Here is a 25,141-nt window from a genome sequence, read left to right as displayed (position 1 = left end):
TAGTTACCGAAACCAAAAGCTTCTCAATAACTATATTATTTGTAATTTATTTTATTTTATTTTATTTTTACAAATGTAGCATACTATCTCCCACTGTCTCTATATGTATGAAAACAGGGAAGTTTTTATATACACACAGAGTTGTTTTTGCCATAATTTTTTTCTGAAAATACTTCATTTCCTCCACATTCTGCAGCTTATACGTTCCACTTCCCACAGATACTCCCATCAGAAGTATACCCCCAAACATCAGAGGAATGGCAAAGCAAGAAAGCCAAGCAGAGTTGGAAACTGCAAATATTTCCTGATTCTAAGAGATAATTAACAATTCTTCCCTTTCAAAGCAACAGAAGGGCCTTGAGTTCAATTTACCCTTCATATTTCCATGGAATAAAACATGATGTGCTCCTTTTACGATACTGTGTGGTGAATTAAAGCAGAGAAGATGGAAGTAGAAAAAATTTTTAACATTTCTATAGTATTTATTGTTATTTAGCAGAAGAAAGTAATAGTAAAGCAAACATTTACAATTTTTTTAAAACTTCTGTGCTGGAAGCATGACTCTAAATTTCACTTAAGTCACTCAAACTGATTGAAAGTAGAAATTGTTGACCCTAAATATTAATATTTTATCTCCTTTCTCCGTCCAGTCTCTACTTTGTCTCTGGCCAAGCATTCTGCCTCTTACAAAATACTCCTATCAGATGTTTGAATTGTTCCCAGTTCACCACCTGGATCCAGAAGTACGCTGCCGATGTAGTCTCCAAGCTCTAATCCAAGAGTCGTTACTTCAATTCCTTGTTCTTCTAGATTATTCTGTTGCCCCTTATTCCAGTTCTTTTGGCAGTTGCACCTGTGATTTAAGCATTTGAAGAAAAGGAGAAAATTAATCCTGGAAATTCAAGAGCTTTACAGCAAAAAATGACATTTACATGCCTCAAAGGATGCAGAATGGATCAGGCATTCTGGCCAGAGAGCTCCCAAATCATGAGAAAACCACCATCACCACTACCATTTACTGGGCGTTTCTGATACCAGGGACCGACCCAAGGGCTTTGAGCACATGTGAAGCATATCTTAGAAACAAGAGGGCAAGTGCTGGAGCCTCCTGGGTTCAACTCCTGCAACTAGCACTTGCCAGTTGTGTGGTGTCAGGCATCCATTTCCTCAGGTGTAAAATGACAACAGTATATCTAAATCGCAAGGTTATTTTAAGGATTAAGTAGTATAATGCAAGTTAGTAACTGGTGTAACACTTATTTTTAAAATATTTTCTGATTTCATCCTACAACAGCCTTGTAAAGAGGGTAGAGGTTTAGATAGGATAAATAATTTGCTTAAGGTCACATAGTTAGAAAGTGGCAGAACAGGATTTGAACTTAGATCTGCCTGATACCAGTACTCATGCCTTAATCATCAAAAAATGCCACCACAAAATATAAAATATATGCTCTTTTAACAATCTGTCTTTCCTCTTTGAAGCACATTCCTTCTTTGATGTTCACAAAAAATAATGTTGCAAAAAGAAAAATCACAAAGTCTAATTGCAGATGAACTTGTAGCTTTGCTTCACAGGAATAACTTAAGGCAAGTTCTCAAAGGGGTTCAAGTGGTATATCTTAGGAGGGTGACTCATCTATTATATACATACCACCTTCCACAGAAGGCTGAAGAAGTCCATAGGTCACTTCAAATATAGAAGAAATGGCCAGAGATGAGGATGAAGGCTCAAGAGTCTGCAATCTTACATTTTATAGTTATAACTGCTCACGCATCATGGAGTCTTTTGGCTAAATAAGGCTGTTCATATTATTATACTGAAGTTTTTTCAAAGGAGAAATTTAGCAGTGTCTTTAGGAAACTGCCTGGAAGCAGTACAAATAGACATAGGTGAGCCCAAAGTGAAATTGAGTGAATGTTAAAAGTTACCTTGTTTGATTAGCACAGAAGATTCCATATGATATACATGCAGTTGGCCTCAGAGAATTAAACAGATGCTACAGATGGGATTTTTATCTCAGTGAAAAGTCTGAATACTTGCCTGGGATGACAGGCAGTGAATGGACCACAGCATTTTTAAAGGTGAAAGGAAATCGTACATTGCCTTGAGGGCTAAGCCTGTGCATAGTTTATGTCCTTGGACTATTAGCATATTGATTCAAAATTAGTAACTCATAGTCATTATCTAATAAATTCAGTGTGTTATACAAGACAAAGACTTTTAAAACATAGCTAAAAACAAGAGCAACAAAAACTAAAACATTCCGCGGGAGTCAAATAAATAATGGAAAAGAGTGCAGGAGGCCAGGTGTCAGGCAGTACAACATAGTGGGGACTGAGAAAAACTGGAGAGTGCATAACCTAGCTCAAGGGAGAAGCCAATACACAGATCCAGCTGATTTGTGATATGCAAATGCAAGCCGTGTGGCCAGATCTGATGTTTCAAGTGGTTCAAGACATCTGAATTTTTTAATGCGATATTTCTTATTTTATATCATAATACTCAAGCCAAACAAAACAGGCTTTCAGATCTGGCCTAAAGTCCACTAGTTTTCACACTTGGCTTTCAGAATACACCTCTTCTAAACTGAATAGAAGAGCAACTTCTAGAAGGAGGTAGCATTTGAGCCAACCAAGTATATAGATTTTCCTTTATTCTTTGGTAGATATTTCATTTCAGAGATCTTGGGCCAGAAGCATGGTGTGGGGAGAGAATAAATTTTAAAATGAAAAATATGCAATTTTAAAAGACAAACTGACTACTTAATGAGATATGCTCTAGAAAATACGAAAATAACATTTTTAAGTATGTGAAAGGAAAACTGGTCTTTTTTAAGTTTTCTAAGAATAATTTTTAAGTATGTTTTTGACATTCAGTCTAGTTAAAAATATCAGTTAAAAACCCACAAGATTTCAAAGTTGTATTTTAATTCTAACTTCATACTTGAAAATCCAGGGGTTCAGAGAGCATCTCTGTCCTCCAATGCAAGAGGGGAAAACCCGAAAACCTTTAGTTTCGCCTCTCCAAATGAGCATTGTTGTGTCTCATTTGATTGGCCAAAAATATCTCTTTCTGCTGAGATTTTGTGATATCATCATTGATGGCATTTACAGTATTTCACCAAGTCTAAGATATACATTTAGTGATATCTCAACAGACCTGAAATCAGAAAGCATCTTACAATCAATGGTGTTTTATAATATTTGGCTACATGTGCAAGCAGATACATCAGCCTTTCTGTTTGTGCCTGTACTGAGCTACTACTCATGCTGTAGCTGTGTTGCCATGTAAAATATCTTTTAAAGAATGATAAAGCAAATGTGGCAAAACGAGATGAATATGTAACAATTCTTTGAACCGTTTTTGAACTCTGTAAGTCTAAAATGACTTCAAAATAAAAAGGTTTTTAAAGTCTTAAAAGATTACACTATGACTTGGCATTAAAGCAGAAATTTATTATGTATGCAGCAAGGCACAAAAATGCAGCAGTGGGGAGAAAATTGACATTAGTGAAGTGAATTTTCATCAGTGGAATGATGCATTTTTATTTTTCTCACAGAGCATTTTACAGGATCACGTAGATTAAATTATGTAACATTTTGTTTCTGAAATACATGCAGAGATGCCTATTGCAGGCCAAGCCAGGCAACTGAAAGCAGGAGATATTGCTAATCTTTTGGAACACATAAAAGGCACTTCAAAGCAGAGACTGATATGCGAGACAAGCCAAAAATTAGTTCAGAGTGTAATTTGAAACATCTTTTATTAGTGGACATTAAAAAACACAACTTAAAATTGATAACATTTTAGAACCGATTGAAATGTAAACTGTAATACTTAGTAGGGTGGTGCATTTTGCAATTATCATCATGAATTTATTCTAATGTCTTTTGCTTTAGGACCTGAACTCAAAGCTGATGTGTTCTCAGTTGAGTAAAAGGTAGTGTCTTGACTATGAAGACTATAAAACCTACATTGTAAGTTCTATGATGTTGAGACTGTTCCTGTCTTATTCACTGCTGTGTCGCTGCCCCCTCTGATGGTGCCTGACACGTGAGAACACTACATAAATATTTGTTGCATTAACGAGTAAGTGAACGGATGGAGTGGAACAGACTCCAGGAAAAGCAGATTTGCTCAGTAGAATATCCCATAGAAGGCAGGGAGTTAGGACAGATGATCATTTGAATTTCCTCCTCTCTTCTACTCTGAATTCACGTGCAGCCTTTAATGCAGGTTTTAAAAAGAGTTCTCTTCATTCTTTTTAGACTAGTTATTTTCTGACTATGTAGCCACGAAGGCAGCTTGGATATACTTTACCAATAAGTGGTTAGAGAAGTGATAAAGCTAGTTTCTCTCAAAACAACACCCTCATTCACCCCCTACTGAGGTCTGGCTGCCTGGAGAAGAGCAGGTGTAGAATGTCTTGATGTTGTGCCCAAGGGCAAGCAAAGAACTTTCCTCATGTGACCTCTAGCTTTCTCCCCCTGGCTCCTGCTGCAGCAAGAGTCAGAGTCTCCCTAGGTCACAGATGAAAATTATCTTTGATTTAGAATTGTTGTCAATTCTGCATTACCAGAAGATGGGAATAAGGGACTACATACACACACACGTGTGTGTGAATAAATAACAACTATCTTATTTTACAATGGATAGCTCTTGAAGCAGAAAAAAAAAGCTTAATGGAAATTTGTATAAAATATCTTGAAAAAATTGTGACTCTGTGATGAAATAATATGTTAACTATTTTGTCAATATAACTTCAGCTAAATTACACACTAGATTTTAAAATTGTTAATTAGCCACCACCTGTGGCCTTTGGCCACATACCTTTTAGCCTCCATAAATGCTATCATAGCAATAACAAAAGAAAGTTATTTCTGTAACTTAACTTGCAAGGAATAAAACATTTATATGTATCGGCAACAGTAATAGTGAATCATAGTAAATGTCACTGAAATGGTAAAATATCTAAAAACTCCATTAATTTGTGGCGACACTAGCCTGATTTACCACCTGTCTGCCTGCCTGAAAAGTGAAGAGAGTATAAATGCAGTTGCAGGTAGTCTCTCTTCATCTACTAAAAACAAACCAATAGGTTTTAAGTATTTCAGAAACACTCAGTTATCTGCAAATGACTGGACTAATTGGATTCGTTCTTACTTATTCCGATAGCAATTCCTCAAATTCTGATTGTAAGCTCTGTGTCTTTAGGGTGAGGAAAAACTTGACCCTGGACTCAGAACTGAATTTCAATGTCATCTCTAGCACTTCCTACCTGTATCTCCTAGATGTTATTTAACTTCCCTAAGTCTCAGTTTCCTTTTAATAAAATGAGGAGAATAACTATATCTACCTTATGGGATTATGATGATTATATGAGTTAATTTATATAATGAACCTGGCCTATAGTAAGTGCTTTGTAACTGTTAGATGTTGATATTATTGTTACAGAGGTTGTACAGATGTATGTCCTTGGTGATAATCAGTAACTTAGATTTACTGGTAATGCCAATGTTCTTCCTCTAGTCACAATTAATGAAAATCTCCTGGTGTTAAAATGCACAGGGAATAGAGTTGGTAAACATTTATTGTGGTTGTTCACCATTTCTCCCTCCTTCTACTTACAGGTTTAAGATAGGCGACGTTGCTGTGTCGAATGTCATTCAAGAGCTGATCTCTGGGAGTGATTTCCACCAACGGGGGTGGCCTATTTCTCGGCACTGGTTTTAGTGTTTTGATCACATCTTTGAGGTTGGTTTTTTCAGGTGGTTCTCTGTCTTCCGGCATCCGAGATTTACGCTGGATCCTCTTCAGCTTCACCACCCGGAAGGAGTCAGGGTCCGTCCTATACTGAGGAGGCTGTGATGGCTTTTTCATCACTTCATTTTGTCGGCTGAAGGGGACTGCTTGGGGATTAGGAGGATGAGGAAGAGGTTGGAGGAACTCCTGCATTCTGGAATCTGGCATTGGTCCTCCCAACATCTCCCACATCCCTGGTGGCAGCCCCAGCCCGTTCTCCAACATGGCTATTAACCTTCTCTGCTCTTTGAGTTGCTGCTGTTTTTGTTCTTCTTGTCTTTTCTGCCTTTGTTTATCCTGATTCCTGGTGAGCAGATTAGTTACCACCATTCTGGGACCTGGAAGCTCAAAATGGTAGCCCATCTTCAGGAGAGTGTTATTTGCCTTCAAAAGCCTGGATATTTCCATTTCAGCGTGGTGGCCCAGCATGTGCCTTTGATTATGAAACCGAAGTTCGGTTAGTGTCTCATTAAATTGGAGGCACCTCATGATGGCCACAATTCCTTTTCCTGTGATGAAATTGGACTCGATGTTGAGTGTGGTGATACTCCTATTTTCACGCAACATGTTAGCCAAGGCGAACGCTGTATTCTCATCCGCACCTACGTTCGCTAAACTGAAGGTTCTGATGTGTTTGTTTTTCTTCATTGCATTGACAAAGTCCAGTAACATTTCTTTGGGGATGTTTTCAATGTTGTTTAGGTTGAGTTCCTTCATGTCAGGGTCATTTTGTCTAACTCGTCTCAAGCTCCCATCTAGGTCTGTTTGGTTTCCTGAAGGCCTTGCACTTACCTTCAAAAAACTGGTATCTAGAGCTAACTTCTTAGGATCTAATTTTGACACTTTTTTCTCACTTTTTTCTTGGGCTTCTTGTCTGTCTTTCTGTTCTTCAAATGCTTTATTAGTTACCTGCTGGCAGTTGTTCTTGCCATTTCTGACTTGCTCCTTTACTTCACCTTTGTCTTCTCTTTTAGTTTTTTCATCACTCCCTTCACTCTCATTTTCTCCTTCATCATCTTCATCATCATCATCATCATCATCATCATCTTCTTCTTCATCTTCATCATCTTCATCATCATCATCATCTTCATTATTATCCTCATTATCTGATTCTTGGACATTGTTGCTGCCCTTTGATTCTCTTTTATTTGCAGTAATTTCATTATTGAGCTTTTCTTTTAAATACTGGGATACCTTTTTATTACTTTTGTCTCTTTCTTCAAGCTGCTCTTGAGTGTTTTCCTAAAAGAGAGGTTTGCAAGGTTTAGAATACATGGCAGTGAAGAAACACGAAGCAGTAGAACAATATCTATTGAAGATTTGTTATTAAGAAAAAAAGTAAGCAAATTAACTATATATAGTACTCTACTTGTGTGAATGTATATGTATGTACATATGTACACACACATGCAATATATGAAAGTTTATAAGAAAAAAGTCTGTTTTACTGTTTAGCAAATTAGTAGTTCTCTCTTCGTAATAGAGGTAACCATTAGGACAACTGAGAAGGGAGAGACTTGGAGGATATTCGCTTGTTACAATATATAATTCTAGAGTGTTTGAGTTCTTCTTAGACAAAGTTTAAAACACAAATATAACCAAAATAAAGATAATTTTTTATAGATACACACAAACACACAAACATACATTTTTGGGCTATGTTTACCTCAACCAGTATATTAAAATGAAACCTCGGTAGTATTTGGAACTTGTACTGTTTTTAGAAATGTCGCAGAGTTCCAGAAGCAGTTAATGATTATTTGTTTTGAAAACTTGTGGAGTTATCTACCAATACATTGAAGTCTTTGTTTTGTATATAGTTGAATAGGCATCTTTGCATTTAATAACCCTGGGTTACTCAATTTCCGTATAGCCATAACCAAAATTTACATTCCTCTTTGCTTGCTAATCTGTATAATGTATCTCCCTAAAAACAATATATTGTAGAGGAAATGAGAGCAGTTTGATATTTTGGAATAAACCAAAAACCTTCATTTGTCTTTTCAGCTCTGTGAAAACTACCCTGGCTACTGCAAGGACAGGTTCACTAGTCCAGTTTCTTTTGGAGGAAGGTATCTAGGAGGCAAAGCGAACTACAAAAGGGAACAAGATTATGCAGAGACATAGAAACAATTGATTAGTCTGGGAAGGAAAATGTCAGCCTTTTATCAATAGTGTCTATTAGATAGCTGTCCTTCAATTAATTCACTTTCCTATACAGTATGACACCTCAGAGATGTCATTTTAAAAGCTGGTGTAGCTGTTTGAGACACAGATTTATTTGAATAAGAACTTGATCTTTCTGTTCATAACACTGTAGGTTGTAATTGACAGTTGACAACACCTTAACTTCCTAAAACCTTCACTGCTGCATTTCTTATCTTCCCCAGTAGGGGGAGCCAGCCATCAAGCTGTTTAAATTATACCAAGGGTAGGAAAAGTACAAAAACTACCCAATCGATTTTCTTTTCCTGAAATTGTTCATATAGAATTTGCTTTTCCTCCAATTGTAAAATGTATGAAAATTTTACCTTTAACTTTAACCTGATAAAGTTGTTAATTTATTTTCTTGAGTTCAGTACAGGTTTAAACTCTCCTAACTGTGAGACCAATTTATAACTTTCCTAATTACAGCCAGTCTGATAGTAATGTGACAAGATCTATCTATATCAGCAGGGACGACTAAGAGAGACTTTACCTGGGGGTAATCCCTGTCTTTTTTTCTAAGTTATTTTTAAGTAGAACATTAGAAAAGAATGCTAATATATGAGTTTATAGATTTAATCGCAATTCTACTTTTCATACAAAAACATTTAAGAACAACTATCTTTAAAACAGTTTAACAGCTATTCATTTATAAATTCATAACTGATATTTAATGCACTGCGAATGTTGGATGTTTCATGTTCTTTGACATGGTTTACTTTTAGGATATGTGGATGGACCTCACAGGAACTGTGACACCCTTGAAATTGTATGTGAAATATTGTGTGTGTATGTGCCAGAAGGGTAAAGAGCTTTCATCAGTTTCTTAATGGGGTATGTGAACCAAAAAAGAAAAAAAAAAGAGTTAAGAACAATTGTTTCTGGGTTATGAGTTAGTTCATTAAATATTATGTCTATAGAATACAGGCTTTTCTACACAGCAAACCCAATAGCAGCTTTTAAAAAAGAGGCATTTATAAGAAATTACCAACTTTTCCTTCACAGCAATACCATGTAAGTATTTCAGAAAGTTCCAATCTGGGGTAGGATTAAATATTACAATTTAATCTTTAAGGACATGAAATCTTGAGAAATGACCATTACGACATGGACATCTGCCATTCCAGGCAGCCATTTCTCTGCTGTACACAAATCCCTGATTACCTCGGATGGCACAAAGGTGACAGGAACGCGTTCGTCTTCTAGCATGCGTCTGGATGCCTTTTGCCAATACATATAATCAACAAGAGATTTATGGTTGAAGTTTCCTGTTGGTGGCTTGTCGGTTTGATCTTTCTGAATCATTCCCACGGGAAGCTTGGGGTCAGGGGCCATGACTTCCATTTCCGACTGCAGTTCTTCCAGCTCTTCGGGGGACAAGTTGGCCAAGATTTTATCTTCATCAAGCTCTTCACCAAAGAGTTCTTGATCTGAATTCCTGCTGTGCTCTGACATGATTTTTTTCTGTATTTTTTCTTACTAGAAAAGGAGATATGATCAAAGATGATTTAAAATAACTCTCAAGAAGTTCCTCCAATTAACGAGTGTCTCAGGTGAATACCTCTTTGAGAGCTTTTCCCCCAGCGACCCCAGTGGTGCTGAGCAGCAAAGTGACTGCAGTGAAAACCATGCCGTGTCTATATTAAGCAGGGCTTGGTTGGATACAGTCAGTTTATGGATCTTCTATGCTGCTCTCTTTTTGGCAACTTGAGTCAGCTGTGCAAATCCATCTGACATTTTAGTACAGCTGCTTAGGTTTGCCAGTGAGTTAACAGGTCTACAGAATTACTGCAGGGGAAAAAGAAAAAAAAAAGGATTCCAATCCTATATGCATTCACATTGTCATACACAACTTCATGCAGCCTATACACACATACCCCAATACACAGGGGAGACCACTTCTATTTACTTAAATGATTAAAGCAACTTACAATATTTCAGAAGGAAAATCCAACCAATGGCTTGGGTTCTACTAAAGTGAAAAATTCATTTCAAGGAACTTACCTCTTCACTACAATGTGACTCTGGAAGCAAATAAACCTGTACACAGCAGAGCAGAGGTCTGGCTGTGTTTCTCATCTGCTGTGTAAGCTGAACCTTTGCAAGATGTCCTATTTGCATCTAGATCCTGTGATCTAACAGGTGGGGACAACCAGCACTTGAATTTCCACTGTGAGTAGAGAGTTTAATATTTTAAATAATTGTTTTTTTTAATTAAGTATCTATTAAGCCAGGATAAATTTAAATGGATCTAAACTGAAATGTAAAAAAAATAAATAAATAAAAATAAAAATTAAAGTACCAGAAGAAAGCATGAGAAAATTTTTTTCATAACTTCGGAGTATGGCAATATTTTTCAAATGGCAATATTTATCCAAATGACAAATGTACATTTTCTTTGACCTCACCATTCTACCTTTAGAATTTTTTAGCCTACTCTTTTTAAAATTTAAAAAAAATTTTAGAATTTTTCATCCATGTTTTTATTCTATAGCTATATTCCCATGAGTAAAATGACAGATGTACAAGATTATTTAATACAGCAAAGAGAAAAAATAGTGTACTGTATGCTATTATTTGTGTGATAAAGGGTAAAAAGAATATGTGTATATGAACAAATCTTATCAACATAACTCATCCTTGGAAAGGTACATAAGGCCAATAACATGGGATACTTTTGGAGAGAGGAACGGGTTGCCAAAGAAGGCTGGGAAGAATACTTTGTTACTGTACAAATTATAATTATCAAAATGTGAACTTTAAGAATATAATACTTACTAAAAAATACACATTATTGCACAAATATTAGGATAACACAGGGAAACACAAAGAAAAAAATTCCTTTTATTTCACAATGGGCTATTAGTATCAACATTTTGGTCATGATTGCAATCCTTCTGGGCGTATGAACTCAATCATCTTTTGTCACATGTTTTCTTTTTTTCCTTACAAAATCAGGGTTTGTTTTTTTTTCTAGGCTATTGTATATTTTACTATTTCATAATTTTTAATAGCTCCCTGGTAGGATTCTTTATATAAATGTACCATAATTTATTTAACTAGTCTCTGATTGTTGGATATTTGGACTGCTTTCAATTCTCACAAGCACAAAACAGTTCTTCAACAAACATCCCTATAGCTCAATATTTGTACGCATGCAAGCTTATTTCCTTAAAACAAATTTGATCTAAGAAGTAAAATTGCTGGGTCAAAGAATTAGAACAATTAAAGGCTTTTAATCTGTATGGCTAAGCAATCCCCTCAATATTATGTGTATTTGCAAATTATTTGCAAATTTATTTGCAAATTATATACATATTATTATTTCAAAATTATACATATTTTATGAATATTTATAGCATATATTTATTATATAAGCTAACATTTTCTTAAGTGTTATACTTATATTAATATTTGTAAATAAAATTGATAATTTTGACATGTTTTGTTTTACACACACACACACAACACACATGCACTCACACACATCAAAGCATATGTGAAAAAAATCAAGTGTGACAAGTTTTAAATGGATGTTCTAATATTTTCTTCCTACCCCAGGGGTTTATCTTGAACTTTCCAAGGTTCTTCATGGTTAAATTATTCCCCAGAAAAATATTTAAAATTTTACCTAAATAATCCTTTTTAAAGTAAACAGCACAGGTACATGGTGGCAAATTACCATTTAACACCTGTCGGGTTTTCCTTGTGTCCTTGTAACAGAAGTAAAAGCTCAGCCTCAGTGGGCAGGGAGGTTTGTAAACTACTTTGTTGACCGATGATTTGCAGGTGCTTATTTCATAGACTTAGTTTACAGTATGGTGGTGTAAAAAGACGACCAAAAAGTTTTGTCTTTAAGGAGGATTGGGAAAAGTTATATTCTACATTCATCTCTTAGAGATTTGTAAAGTTTATGACCTTTTAGATACTGCGAAAAATCATACAGAAAAGAAACCCATTTGTTTAGCCCAATAGGCCCCAACCTTAGTTAATTCATACTTCTCTTTCTTTCAAAAATTGCTTACTAATATTCAATACAATTAACTTCCCAAGATTCATACTTTGGGAAAAGCTGATCTAAATATAAAAGAGGAAGATCTGGAATCAGTCTGCTGGATTCAAGTCTCAGCTCTACTCCTTAGTGATATCTGGCAACTTAGTTATCCTAGTTTCCTCATCGTATAAAAGGGATCTGAGAATATTTACCATATGCAATTATTGATAGAACTACATGATGTTTTATATATACATAATATATATATTAAATAGGATGGTGCATGGCATGGAGTAAGCCCTCGATAAATGCTAAATATTACTCTTCTCATATTTCATGGATAACCACAGAAAAATCTAAAAACAAAGGCAATTACAAAACACATTTTATAAACCACTTCCACAATAGAAACCATTATATTAATGGCAATAAACAAAAGGTCTTAAAAAATCTTGTTGTTTTTATAGAGAGCAACTGTGAGATTTTTAGTTGAAATTATTTATAAAGAAAATAGAAAACCACCATCTGCATGTAAATATAAAGCTCTCCCCAGAAAATGGTCTGACTTGTTGTTTGTGAGCTTTCAGATTTAAAGTATATTCTGATGAATTCCAATTGCTTTAATGAGTCCAGATGTGTTTGATGATCAGGCAGATTTAGGAATATATGTAAGAGGTGCTTCTTCAGCTAACTTTCATTTTGCTGAATCAGTTTATGAAGTGGGCATATCTCTCCCAGCTGCTTCCATTGTGCATTTTATTCATATGCTGACAGGAAGGATTTTGCTGGTATAATTAGCCTCATTTGACACACAGATGATTTAGTTGTGCTTCCCCTTAATGATTTTCTGTTGCAGCCACCTCAGCAGCTTCTCACACCAGAAGCCAGCTATGATACCAAAAAAAGGAGCTAGCTGGAGGATAATTGATTAAATTTTATGGCCAGATAGGGCATCACAGATCTAAATGTCTGGCGGAGGATAAGTGCATGAACGCCTTGGCCCCCACCCAGAAGCTACTGTATTGAACTCTCAGGAATCTGTGTATTTTTAAAGGTCTCCAATGATTTTGCTGTGTAAAGAAGTGTGAAAATCAGAGCTATTGCAACCCACTGATTTTACTGATCAGGCTTAGAAAGCTTAAGAAACTTTACATTTGATGAAGTTTAGAACACTACCAGAGAATATGGTACATTGGCATATTAAATATCTTAAGCTGAAGGACTATGAGAAATGGCAGGTCAGGAATTCGAGAAACAGAAGGTTCAGGTAAGACTCACTGACCTCCCCTTTATCCCCTGAAGCAGCTCATCAGACCTTCCTGTGAGAGGTGCCCTCTCTATACCAGGAGGGAAGGAGCATCCTTATCTCTGAAGACAGGGGGACTCCAAGAAGAATCTGAACAAACAGGTCTTGCTAGTTTCCCCAGTTCAGGATCTTGCTCACTCATACCCTTTGTCCTGTCAATATTTTCCCATGACTTTCTATTTTTCATCTAACCTAGTAGAAAAACACTCAAGTTTAACATTTCTTGGGGTCTTCATTTCCTTATGAAGGCTCCAGTGTCATGTAAAACTTATATGAAGTAAATTTTCATGCTTTTCTCTTGTTAATCCATGTTTAGTCTGTCCAATTTACAGGGCCAAGCTGAAGAACCTAGAAGAGTAGTAAGAAACAAAATTTTTTCCTTCCCTATATTGAGCAAGACAACCTCTGGGACTCAGTTACTTCATCTGCAAAATCCTGTAAATGTACCTGCTTTACAGGATTTTTGAAAAATCCAAATGATATAATCCATGGTAAACACTTATTAAACATTAGTTATTATTATACCTTCACAAATGAACTAATTGTGACTCTTTTTTTTTTTTTTGTCTAGAAAGTACCTGATACTTAACTAATATTGTTCGAAATTGAAAAAACGAATGGCTTTTTAATTTTATTCTTTTAAACAGCATTTAGAATGCATGTAAAAGAAACGTGTAAAGCTTGGATATACTTATGAAAAGTCCTGATGCTAAACAGAAGATTTTCTTTCTTAGATCCAGTTATTTTCCCACCCCATTGTTATTCAGGATGGTGGAAAACTGTTGATAAGTCACCCCTGTCTCCAGCCCCAAGCACTAGCTGTAAACGGACACAATTTCTACAAATGCTTCTCAAACGTTACTAAATAAATCAGTTCTGTCCTGTCTATGGCATGTTTGCTTATGCAGTTCTATTTGGATCACCAAGACTCTGGTCACTGACTCCAAATTGGTTGAGGATTTTGTGAGTGAGAAATGCCTAGTTCGCTCTTCAAATTTCCCATGGCTGCATTGACTCAGAATGGGCTCTCAAATTTATGAAGCACCTACTTCTTTGGAGCCAAAATATCCAGCCTGTCAGAGCACCTTGAATTACAAGAGGGTATTTACTATTTTGTCTTAATTGTTTTCTAAGTCATCTCAAAATTCTTAAATTTAATTGATTTGATTTCCATTTAATTTCAAAGGTCAATTAATTTTATAATTTCTAAAGGGTATAAGAATGTTATTACACTAATAGTGTTATTAAATATTACTGATATTATCATTACTGCTATTACCGCTACCACCACTACTTCTGCTGCTACTGTTATTGCTACAACTACTACTACTGCAGCTACTCTTACTACTGTTAATATAATAGTCATTTGCTACTACTACTGCTATTAATTTTATAGCTGCATGCTAACATTTTTAAATACTTAATGTCACTAAGCCTGGGATAATGCTTTATATATGATATATCAATTTCTTCACATAATAATCTTGAAAGAGGGATACTTTTATTAACCTTCTTTTATAGATATTAAAACCGAGGCATAGGCATTTGAGCTAAAGACTGATTACCTTTAGGTGGGCTCCTAATCAGTGTCCTTTATCAGGAGTCCCCCAAACCTGGGGCTGAGGACTGGTACCGGTCAGTGGCATGTTAGGAACCAGGGGGCACAGCAGGAGGTGAGGAGCAGGTGAGGAAGCGAAGTTTCATCTGTGTTTGCAGCCACTCCCTAGCACTGCCTCAGCTCCACCTCATATCATCAGGCATTAGATTCTCATAGGAGCACTGGTCTCTGGTACCAAAAAGGTTGGGGACCCCAGCTCTACTACTTCCTGTCAGTCCAGTAGAAATGGTATCTCACATACGTAAAAGGTTGGAATTATTCAACACAGAAAATAGCTCTGCTTGTTGGTGCAAATAAAAAAATGGTGAAAAAACTAGCAGATTGCAAATAATATAATCATCAACAGCAGTGTACCATCTTCAAACATCTACTGAGAGTATTAAGACACTGTCGAAAAGATTCTTGAATCAAAATGTGTCTGGAGAATGCTAGGTTAAAGAAAGCTAGAGGTATTTCTTAACCAAAAAGTGTTGAACATATCAACCAAACATGAGAATTGTAAATTTCTAAATGAAAAAATAGTTTTTTTCTGAACTGATGAGCATAGAAAGCTTTTTGCATTAGGACATATTATAAGACTAATGCTCCTCAGAACAGATTTTGTGAAATGTAAATCTAAGCAAGTCAAATAAAATAAACAAACTATATTGTGTGTTTACATAGAAAAAAAAGAATGGAAGGAAATACTCCAAAATATTAAAACTCTGAGTAGAGGGATTACCAATGATTTTTATTTGATTTGATTTTTTTTATTCTATTTTTTTCTATTTTCAGAAAAACAAATAAATGCTGCTTATTTTTTAAAACATAGAAAATAACTCCAGATAATTTTTAAGTTGATTTTAGAACAACTGTGTTAATCTTCACATGTATGACATTTTCCAATTACTTTGACAGAAGTTTACATTCTCAAAGAGAGATACTAAAATACTTAAAAACTGAGAGCAAGCCTAAGATTTCTTGAGAGTTGTCAACAACATATTTTGGCACAGAAATTTCAGTCAACCTGTGAATCCCCAGCTAAATGAAAGGGCGATTGTACAAGCCATGTGAATGTACTAAATGCCACTGTACTGTACATTTAAAAATGGTTATTAATCTGATAAATTTTATGTTGTATATATTTTACCACAATAACAAAAAGCAAGGGTAATGAAATATATTTAGGTTGCATGTTTTATTTTGAAAGATCCTCATAACTTCAGATATTTAAAAATGTGTTCATAGCATTGCTTATTATAATGACCTGGAAATAATCTAAATGCCCAACAAAGAGGGATTAATCAAATAAACTATACCTATTTCTACTACCTAGTACCACAAAATTTGTTTTAAAAATTGATATAGACCTATATTATTATGAAATTGCATCTACATTTTATTAAGTTTAAAATGCCTATTATTAAACAGCACATTTTGTTTAAAAATTTTAAAATATAAATATAATCCATACATATATATTTATTTTGTATATAACCACAGAAAAAATACTGATAGAATCTATATCAATATGAAATAAATACTGCTTTCTTCTTTAAACATTTCCAAGTTATTTGAATATTTTACAAGTGTATATAATTTTATAGTCAGAAAAATTTTAAACCATATTTTAAGTGTGTATTAATGTATAAGCAATATCTTGGTAGGGATCATTTTACATCATTAAAATGTTAACCATTCTGTAGAAGCATTATCATGGAGAGGACAGCATTTTCCTCTGTTTACTATCTTCAAGTAAAAAAGTAAGAATGAAGACAATTGTTTTTAAGAAGTCAGTAAGTAAATGGGTCAGGGAGTCAAAGTACATGGGAATGACATAACCAGCAAAATCAGTATTTTGAGTATTCGTTCACTACAGATTAATTTATAGATTTTGATAGACTTTGAAATAATAATATTTAAGACATTCAGAGAAATTAAGTATAACTTCTACTTAAGAAGTAATTATGTGTTGTACAAACTTGAAACTAATAATATTGTATATCAACTGTGATTAAAAAATAAAAAAATTAAAAAGAAGTAATTATAAATTATTAAATAGAAAAATATAAAAAAATAAATATAAATGCTTGGAAACATATAATATAGAAATAAGCCATGCAAGAAATGGAATAAACTCTAGCTGGATATAAAGTACGGTTTTGAATTAGAACATAGAGCTGTGATGCTCAGGATGTAGTGGGGAGCCTAGGAAGGATGAAAGAGCACTTGAGGTATAGATAATGATTCTAAGGCTCCCACACTTGTTCAGTAGAAAGTCCAGAATAAGAGAGTGAAGAGAATGATGAAGAAGCAATATTTGAAGAAAAATTATTGCTAATTTTCCAGAATTGAAGAAAGACCTAGGTCCCTAGAGTGAAAGTGTTCTCTGAATACTGAGCAAAATAAATTGAACAAGATTTAAAACTATCTGTAATTTTAAAACATCTGCACCTGGCCATTCTTAGACAACTTGTAGTAAAACTGCAGTGCTTCAAGGACGCTACCAGAGAGAAAAGACATTGTACACACAATAACAAAAACAAATCAGTGACAGTAGACATCTTATCTGTAGTTATGGATGCAAAAAGTCAACAGAATAATATAAAAACGTGTAGGCAAGAGAAGTACCAAATTCAGGATAGTGGCTCTCTCTGGGCAGGGAAAGAAAGGGGTGAAAGAATTTTAACTACAATATTTGATGCCTCCAGATAGTATTTGAAGCACTGTTGGTGGGAATATAAAAAGGTACAGTCACTATGAAAAAAAGGATGTCAGTTTCTCAGACCATTAAAACTAGAACTACCATATGATCTAGCAATCCTACTTCCAGATTTATATCCAAAATAATTGAAAAGAAGATCTCAAAGAGATATTTGCACATCCATGTTCATGCTGACGTTATTCATAATAGCCAACAGGTGGAAGCAACGCAAGTGTCCATCGGCAGATAAATGGAAAAGTAAATTGTGGTATACACATCCAATGGAATATTATTCAGCTTAGAAAAGAAGGAAATCTTGTCACATGCTACAACTTGGATGAAACTTAAGGACATTATGTGAAGTGAAATAAGCCAGTCATAAAAAAACAAATCCTGTATGATTCCATTTCTATGAAGTACCTGTGGTCATCAAATTCAGAGTCAGAAAGTAGAATGATGGTTGCCAGAAGGGAGGGAGAGGGAGAAATGATGAGTTGTTTGTTGGGTATATAGTTCCAGTTTTGCAAGAAGAAAAAGTTCTGGAGAGCTGGTGCACAACAATGTTAATATACTTTACTGACTTGTACACTCTAAAATGGTGTGTTTTCTAAAATGATGTTTATGCTATATGCTTTTTACAATTTAAAAAATACTTGAAAAAATGTCGAATAAAACTATTAGAAGCAAATAATTAGATGAAAAATATGTTCCCACTAGTATTTATTATAAGATTTTATTCTCCGAACTAATTTGCAAAATAAAAAGGCATTTTAAAAAATTTGATGATATGAAGTCCTCCAATGGGGTAAAGTATAGGCATACAAGCGAAGACTATGAAACAACAGAAATGAACTATTGATATACACAGCAACATGATTGAATTTCAAGAACTTTAGGTTGAATCAAAGAAGCCAGACACAAAAGAATACATGCAGTAAGGTTCTATTTATGTGAAGATCAAGAACAGGCAAAGTGAAACTATGGAGATAGAAATCAAAAGAGCACTTACTTATAGAGGGTGGGGGCCCACTGGAAAGTTGGCACTGGGAAACTTTCTGGGGTGATAGCTATATCTTGATTGGAGCATTGGTTATGCAGGTAAATACATTTGTTACAACTCATCTATTTATATACCTAAGGTCCAGGCATTTCACTCAATGCACATTTAACCTCAATACATAAATAAAACTTTAAACAAAAAGCGAAGGTAGAAAAAACATAGGGCATTCACAAGTAGAAAAAAGAACCACAACATTGGTGGCACCGATACCCGAGGATACAAGAAAAAGGGCACTTGAGTTGATTGAAATGCAAGGAGAAATTTAGATAACAAAATTCTGTTACTTAAGAAGCATTAGGACATTGGAGAAAAGGCCAGAGCTTCAAGAAACTTTAGAAGCATAACCTGAAACCACATTCAGTGTCTCAAGAATTTTATCAAATCTTACCGAGGTATGAATAAGCCTTCTTTTTGGTGCCTTTCCAAAGAAACGGCTGAAAAAAGATGGTTGTTGGAAAGAAATTAATTTTTTCCCTATTTAAAAAGACTTGATTTTAATTATATAAATAATACATGTTTATTAGAGAAAAATAGAAACTATAGATAAGAAATCATCAGTTAAAAGATAAATACTTTTAACATGTGGTGTGTGTTTTTTAATGCTGTAACTTTTTAAGATCATTCCTATCTTTTTGAATATGTGAGACTTTGCAAATCTCACTTTGCAGATACCTGTGGCTGTCTATGCTGGGGAAAACCCAATAGTTAGATCATGTAATTAATCATATTTACCCCTAGACTCATGATGTGGTCTTAATACTTTCCTCGATTACTTTCTCTAAAGATGAGACTATTGTCATCTGAGAAATTAAATTGGTCTTTCAAATGTTAGTTAGCATTTATGACTTAAAATGTGTTCTGTAATTTGAAAGGAGTAATATTTCTCCATGAACAATTTCTTCCTACAAATATAAAAACACTATTACCTATACCTGTGTGTGAAATATGACAAGTGGCTGTAAAACATAGTTTTTAAAAATGAATACACTAGAATTTACAAACCCAAATAAGCCCGTTCCCTTCCGCAGTCTTTTTGGTAGAATGTGCACTTATCCAAATGGTTCTTCCATTCGCCAAAGCATCTCTGCAATCTCTGAGAGCTGCCTTTAGCCTATGGTAGATTTTGTTAAATACTCTCAATTTGACTATTCTCTAATAGAATAACAAGTGGAGTAAGATCAGGAACTGTATCTGTCTCATTTGCTTTCTTATCCTCAATGCCTAAAAGAGATAACGAGGGGCTTGAAACTGATGAGGTGAATGAATGGTATTACATTTTTATTTATTGAGGGTTAATTGATTGCTGAAGTAATTTATAGTTTCCGAAGATGACTATTTTTCTCCTTCTCTCCTACCTCCCCTCTTTCCAGTGTGGATGGAAGTGAGAGTGATAGGAAACAGATCTGGGGAGGTAGGCAGGGGTCAGAAAATGTGTAGATGGTAAGGAGTTCATATTTTATTATAAATCTAAATGCAACTGGAAGCCACTGCAAAACAAAAATTGCAAGGAAATAAAATTATTTGCCTCTCAAAAAGATCCCTCTGAGTACATGAGAAGAATAAAATCCATGAGGGTAAAAGTGGAAGCAGGGAGACATTTAAGTTACTGTGGAAACCCAGAGGAAAAAGATGTCAGTGTGAGCAAGAGAGCTCATAATGGCAATAGTGAAAAGTGGATTGTTTCTGAATGAATTTTGTTGGTAGAACAGGAGTCTAGTTAGCAAGAAATAAGGGAGTTGCCTCCCACAGGCTTTATAGAGACAAATAAATCCCTACCATTTCAGTCTTCAAATTTCTCAGTTTAAGATTCAAATTTCAAAGAATGGCATCTGATTATCTTAGCTTGGATGACCTGGGAAGGGTGGGACACCTTGACTGGGCACTCCACAAACATTCCTATCCAGTGGGGAAGAGGATGGTGCCTGAGAATTATTGGGGTGCTGTTATCAGGAAAAGAAGGAATAGTTACTGGATTGGCAAACATACAACAGATATCTCCTACATGTGTGCTAAGTTTATAATCACATCATTGATTCTTTATAGAAAGAAAATCCTAGCATATCATATTATTGGACACATTACTAGTTAATAAGTATTAAATTAACGCACAAGTAAACTGTAGCATAAAAATTAAGACATTAATCCCTAATATTTTCTTTATCATTAAGCTGCCTGCAAAATCAAGTTCAAATTGGCAAAATTTTGCTATATTAATTTAAAAATTTTCAAACTTCCTGCATTGCACTTTTAATTCTAATAGGTTTTCCAGAACCTAGGTGACAACTCCAGGTTCATTGATAAAACCCCATTTTCTTTAGAGAGTCCCAGGAGTTGCTTTCTCCACTTTGTTTTCTTCTGTTTGCTACTCCCTTAGCTAGTATAATACAGGGCACTTTGTATTATGCCAGTTAATGCAAAGTGGAGACAGCGGTAAAGTAGTAGAAAAACCACTTAGTTGGGTATTAGAAAGCTGGATCTTGTCTCTTATAATCTCTTTCTTGTGGACAAATCCCTTACCCTCTCTAAGTGAAGTTTCCTCATCTGTGAAATGTTATCAAATATGTCTATCTGACAAGTTGTTGGAACTAACTGAGAATGTCTGTGAAAGCATTTAGAAAATTACAAAGTGATATATATATATATATATATATATATATATATATATATATATATATATATATAGGCAAGTTATGATTATAAATGTAGACCATTTCAGCATTAGAAATCCTGACCTCTTTGTATTTCCTATCAAATTCTGTCTTACCTTCCCTTGTTTACATATTTAAGTTGGAATGTCAGCTGTATCCTATTTTCCTAGCTGACCTCCCTTCAAGTTTCAAAAACGGCTTAAACCTCCTCCAAGAACCCTTATCTATTCTTCCCTTGTGTGTGTAGGATGCTTCCTCTTTGGAACATTAAACATCTGTGCTATGTCTATCAGAACAGGTATCACACTACTATTTCATGGATGTGAGCTTCTCTCTTATTAATTCTATTTCGTTGTGCATTAGTTCTTCCATTTCATGATCTTGCTGTCTTCCTCTCATGATGTTCATTTTTTCGTGTTTGATAATTTTTGTGTGTGCACATGTGTGTGCTCCTCTTTGTATTTGAGATGAATTATTAGCCTGCCGTCAATGCTAGTATCTGCTACCTGCGGCCTGACTTCAGTTGATTATGAATAAGGGCTGGACACACAGCTAGACAGGATATGCTAGTAGTTAGTTCTCCAAATAGAAACATTTTCAATTAACATATTTTTTCCCCTTCACTGTGTAAAAGAGAGAAGAGATAACATTCTAATATCTAAAAGATAACTATTACTAAAATGATCTAAAGTTTATTCAGTATTCCTTGCATTCTTTATAACAAAAGATTTGCCAGTGTCTCAAGCATCGGAAAGCTTTGCAAGGACAAGGAGAATATTTGTTCTTCACGTCTTCACATGATTCAGTGCACACAAAAAGTTATCTAGTATTTTGGTTGAGTGAATGAATGAGCCACTTAGATGGCTGGGGAGAGAAAGAAGATATGTATGGTACTTATCAAAAGTACTTACCAAAATTATTTGATAAATTTATAAGGTCAATAGGAACACAAAGAAAGCCATAAGTCATGTGTCCCCTCCTTAGCCCTGACATTTAGAATCAGATCTTCACTGATCTGATTCTACTGAGCCTCTACTGTGCAACAGAGTTTACACAAGGGGATTTTGCCTCCTACTCCAGCCGAGCACAGATATCATCACCTTGCAATTGTATGCAGCCTGGCGAGCAACCAGAGTGTCAGTTTACATAGTGAGGCTGTTGGAGGTTGACAACTTTTAAAACAACTTAAACCAAAAATAACCAATAGTAGTACAAAATAGCTAACCATACTGTAGCTGGTCTTCAAGTTGTAATTGCAAGTCAGGATCAATTCACCTAGTGAGCTCCTATTATTATAGATAAAATTGTGCTGTTAGAGGTGAGAAAATGACATAGCTGACTAGGAGCAAGTCAGAGTCATTGTTTCTCCAGGTTTTAAGGCACAGCCAATCTGCAGGATTATTTCAGGGCTTTTTGGCTTCACTGGTTCATATTACATTTTTTAGTAAACCATTTCAATGGGCCATGGACACTTTTCAACATTATGGTTTTTACTATCTTCAGAATTTCATATTTGAAAACACATGTTTTCTTCTAGGAGTTCAGAAATTTAAGCCACCCAGAAGGAGGAACAACTACAAAACTGTTGGAGGAATTAGAACCGGAGATTAATTTGTGGTCACCCCACCACCACCATTTTTTTTTAGTCACAGTTAGGTCGTCTCTTTAATCCTGTGACCGACATCATTCTTTACATACTTCACATATTTCCTGGGTTCTATTTTTAAATTAATGAAAGTGTCATATGCTAAATGTTTCAAAACAAAATTTACACTATTGGCTTCGATTTTTTTCTCCGGATAAACTCACAAAATGCTTATCCTCTTTGGTAGCTAGACATTCCTCGACTTTTCTCAGCAAATGTTTCAATGTAACACAAACTAGCATCACTTAAAAAAAAAAAACACTTGTACGTATGATAGACACTTCTAAAACTGAAAAAAATATTTATCTGTCTCTGTCCAACTGCAATCCACTGAAATGCAATCTGGGGATTATAGAGGGTCAGATGGTGCCTTTACAATAACAATCACCCAGCAACTAGAGGAATAAAAGTGCAAGGCTCTGGGAAAGAGGCAAGGCTATGGGAGCACGGTATTCGAATGTTTACCAGTTAATGTAGGGACTAATTTTGGAGGAGAAATTATTCTGCTGTGAATTTTACTAAAATAATTTTTGAAGTGTTTTATATGTTGTGGCATGTTTAATTTCTATTAACATAATCTCCCCCTTTCTTTCAAAAATGTGTATTTCTAAAACGAAGAGAAATAACATTCCAAATTTCCATGAAAAAATAAAATTAAGGTATTAACTAACATGTTTCAATCTAAAGTAACTTTATTTCTTGCATTCATCCTAATAGACTGTCCATTTTTCTTGGCATCAGAATATATTTTGAAAGCTTAAACACCCCTTGAGCACTCAAATATGTGTGTATGTTTACTAATTAGTTTTTTAAATTTAAATACAATTTTAATTAGTGAAAAATTAGTCCTTATACATCAAGCAAGATAAGAAAACAGTGAAACTGCCCAGTTGCTACCAAGGCTTCTGAATAGCCTGCCAAGGCCATGTCAGGCCATGACCCAGCAGAAAATTACAACTGCTACCACTGGCTCAGGATTACATTACAGATCAGGGGTGACAAATATATGGCACTTGTATTGCCACTCCTCTATGTCATGTCCATGGCAGATATTGCTAATTGACCATGGCATTCTCTCTAAGCCCAGGAGCAACCTCAGAATTTTTCACAGAGCACCATACTAGTCAGCCACTATCAATCAAGTTGGTGTCTGAGATGAACGCTATATCCAAACCCTAATTAAAACTATTGAGCAAGATGGTCAAATAAGATATCCCTCATTTGTATCTCCCTTCAACAACAAGAACATGACATCCCTCCATGAAAAAAAAAAAAGTGTCTTTGTGGAAGCTTTAGGATGGAGGTAGGAGATTTTGAAAGCTCCAAGCAGTCCAAGACTGAGAAGAGCTGTTTTCAGAAGGTAGACCACGGTCTCAACTATAGATGCAGAAAACTTTATACCCCTGAGAACCTAGCTTCAACCCCATTTGGCTTTTGTTCTGTCACCAAAGTCATATGCCGAGGGACCCAGGAGGGGTATGGCCCATTCATATATCGGGTAATAGGCATACAGACCTCAGTCCCAGATGTGAACCCTGAAGCAGATCATGAACTGGCTCCATTCTTTCTTAGCTGCAGTCTGAGCACCTCTGGAGGCAACTCTGACAAACTTCATTAGACTGTAGATTCTGAAAGACTCTGAAACTGGGCTCCAGCCCATCTCAGCCACAGTTTATGAGCAGGCCTGCTGGCACAGGGACTCAGCTGGAGACATTTCTATTTGTGCCACCAGAAGTCCTAAAATATCCCTATTCTTAGTTCCAGCCCCCTCATAACTACAGTCTGCCAGCAGTCAAACTTAGTCACAAGAGACAAAGAATGTCATTATATAATGATAAAGGTGTTAATTCATCAAAAGGATATAACAATTGTAAATATATATGAATCAACATTGGAGCACCTAAATATTTAAAACAAATATTAAGACAACTGAAGAAGAAATAGACAGTAATACAGTAAGAGTAGAGGACTTTGACAGCCCACTTTCAGTATAGGATAAATCATCCAGTCAGTAAATTAATAAGGAAACAGAATACCTTGATAACACTATAGACCACCTAGGTATAACAGAGATATATACAACTTTCTGTCCGATAGCACAAGAATACACATTTTTCTAAAGCACATGTGGAACAGATTATATGTGGGGCCACAAAGCAAGTATTAAAATTTAAGAAGA

At 35.2% G+C, this 25,141-nt stretch overlaps 1 protein-coding gene across 2 annotated transcripts; it reads right to left on the bottom strand.

The window, feature by feature from the left end:
• Nucleotides 1-161: 161 nt before the first annotated feature.
• On the bottom strand, nucleotides 162-24,576 carry LMOD3 (leiomodin 3). Of its 2 annotated transcripts, none has more exons than XM_016119276.2 (4): nucleotides 24,478-24,576; nucleotides 9,173-9,487; nucleotides 5,630-7,045; nucleotides 162-853 (listed from the first exon to the last, which is right to left on the bottom strand). In XM_016119276.2, exons 2-4 carry the CDS (start codon nucleotides 9,461-9,463, stop codon nucleotides 827-829), a joined length of 1,734 nt encoding a protein of 577 aa, XP_015974762.2. In that variant the 5' UTR covers nucleotides 9,464-9,487; nucleotides 24,478-24,576; the 3' UTR covers nucleotides 162-826. The 2 variants fall into 2 exon arrangements, with proteins under 2 accessions (XP_015974762.2, XP_015974763.2); XM_016119277.2 differs by lacking the exon at nucleotides 24,478-24,576 and adding an exon at nucleotides 10,013-10,035.
• Nucleotides 24,577-25,141: the final 565 nt, after the last annotated feature.

Source organism: Rousettus aegyptiacus, unplaced genomic scaffold (genome assembly GCF_014176215.1).
Source record: "Rousettus aegyptiacus isolate mRouAeg1 unplaced genomic scaffold, mRouAeg1.p scaffold_m13_p_4, whole genome shotgun sequence".
Classification (NCBI taxonomy): domain Eukaryota; kingdom Metazoa; phylum Chordata; class Mammalia; order Chiroptera; family Pteropodidae; genus Rousettus; species Rousettus aegyptiacus.
This window is presented reverse-complemented; position numbering and strand designations above follow the sequence as displayed.

Bases quoted from the DNA above. Each gene is read 5' to 3' on its own strand.
- LMOD3 (XM_016119276.2), bottom strand. From the start codon at position 9,463: ATGTCAGAGCACAGCAGGAATTCAGATCAAGAACTCTTTGGTGAAGAG. The intron at 7,046-9,172 runs GTAATCAGGGAT...CCTCTCTTTTAG, and splicing joins TCACCTTTGTGCCATCCGAG to GAAAACACTCAAGAGCAGCT. The intron at 854-5,629 runs GTAAGTAGAAGG...CTTAAATCACAG, and splicing joins ACGTCGCCTATCTTAAACCT to GTGCAACTGCCAAAAGAACT.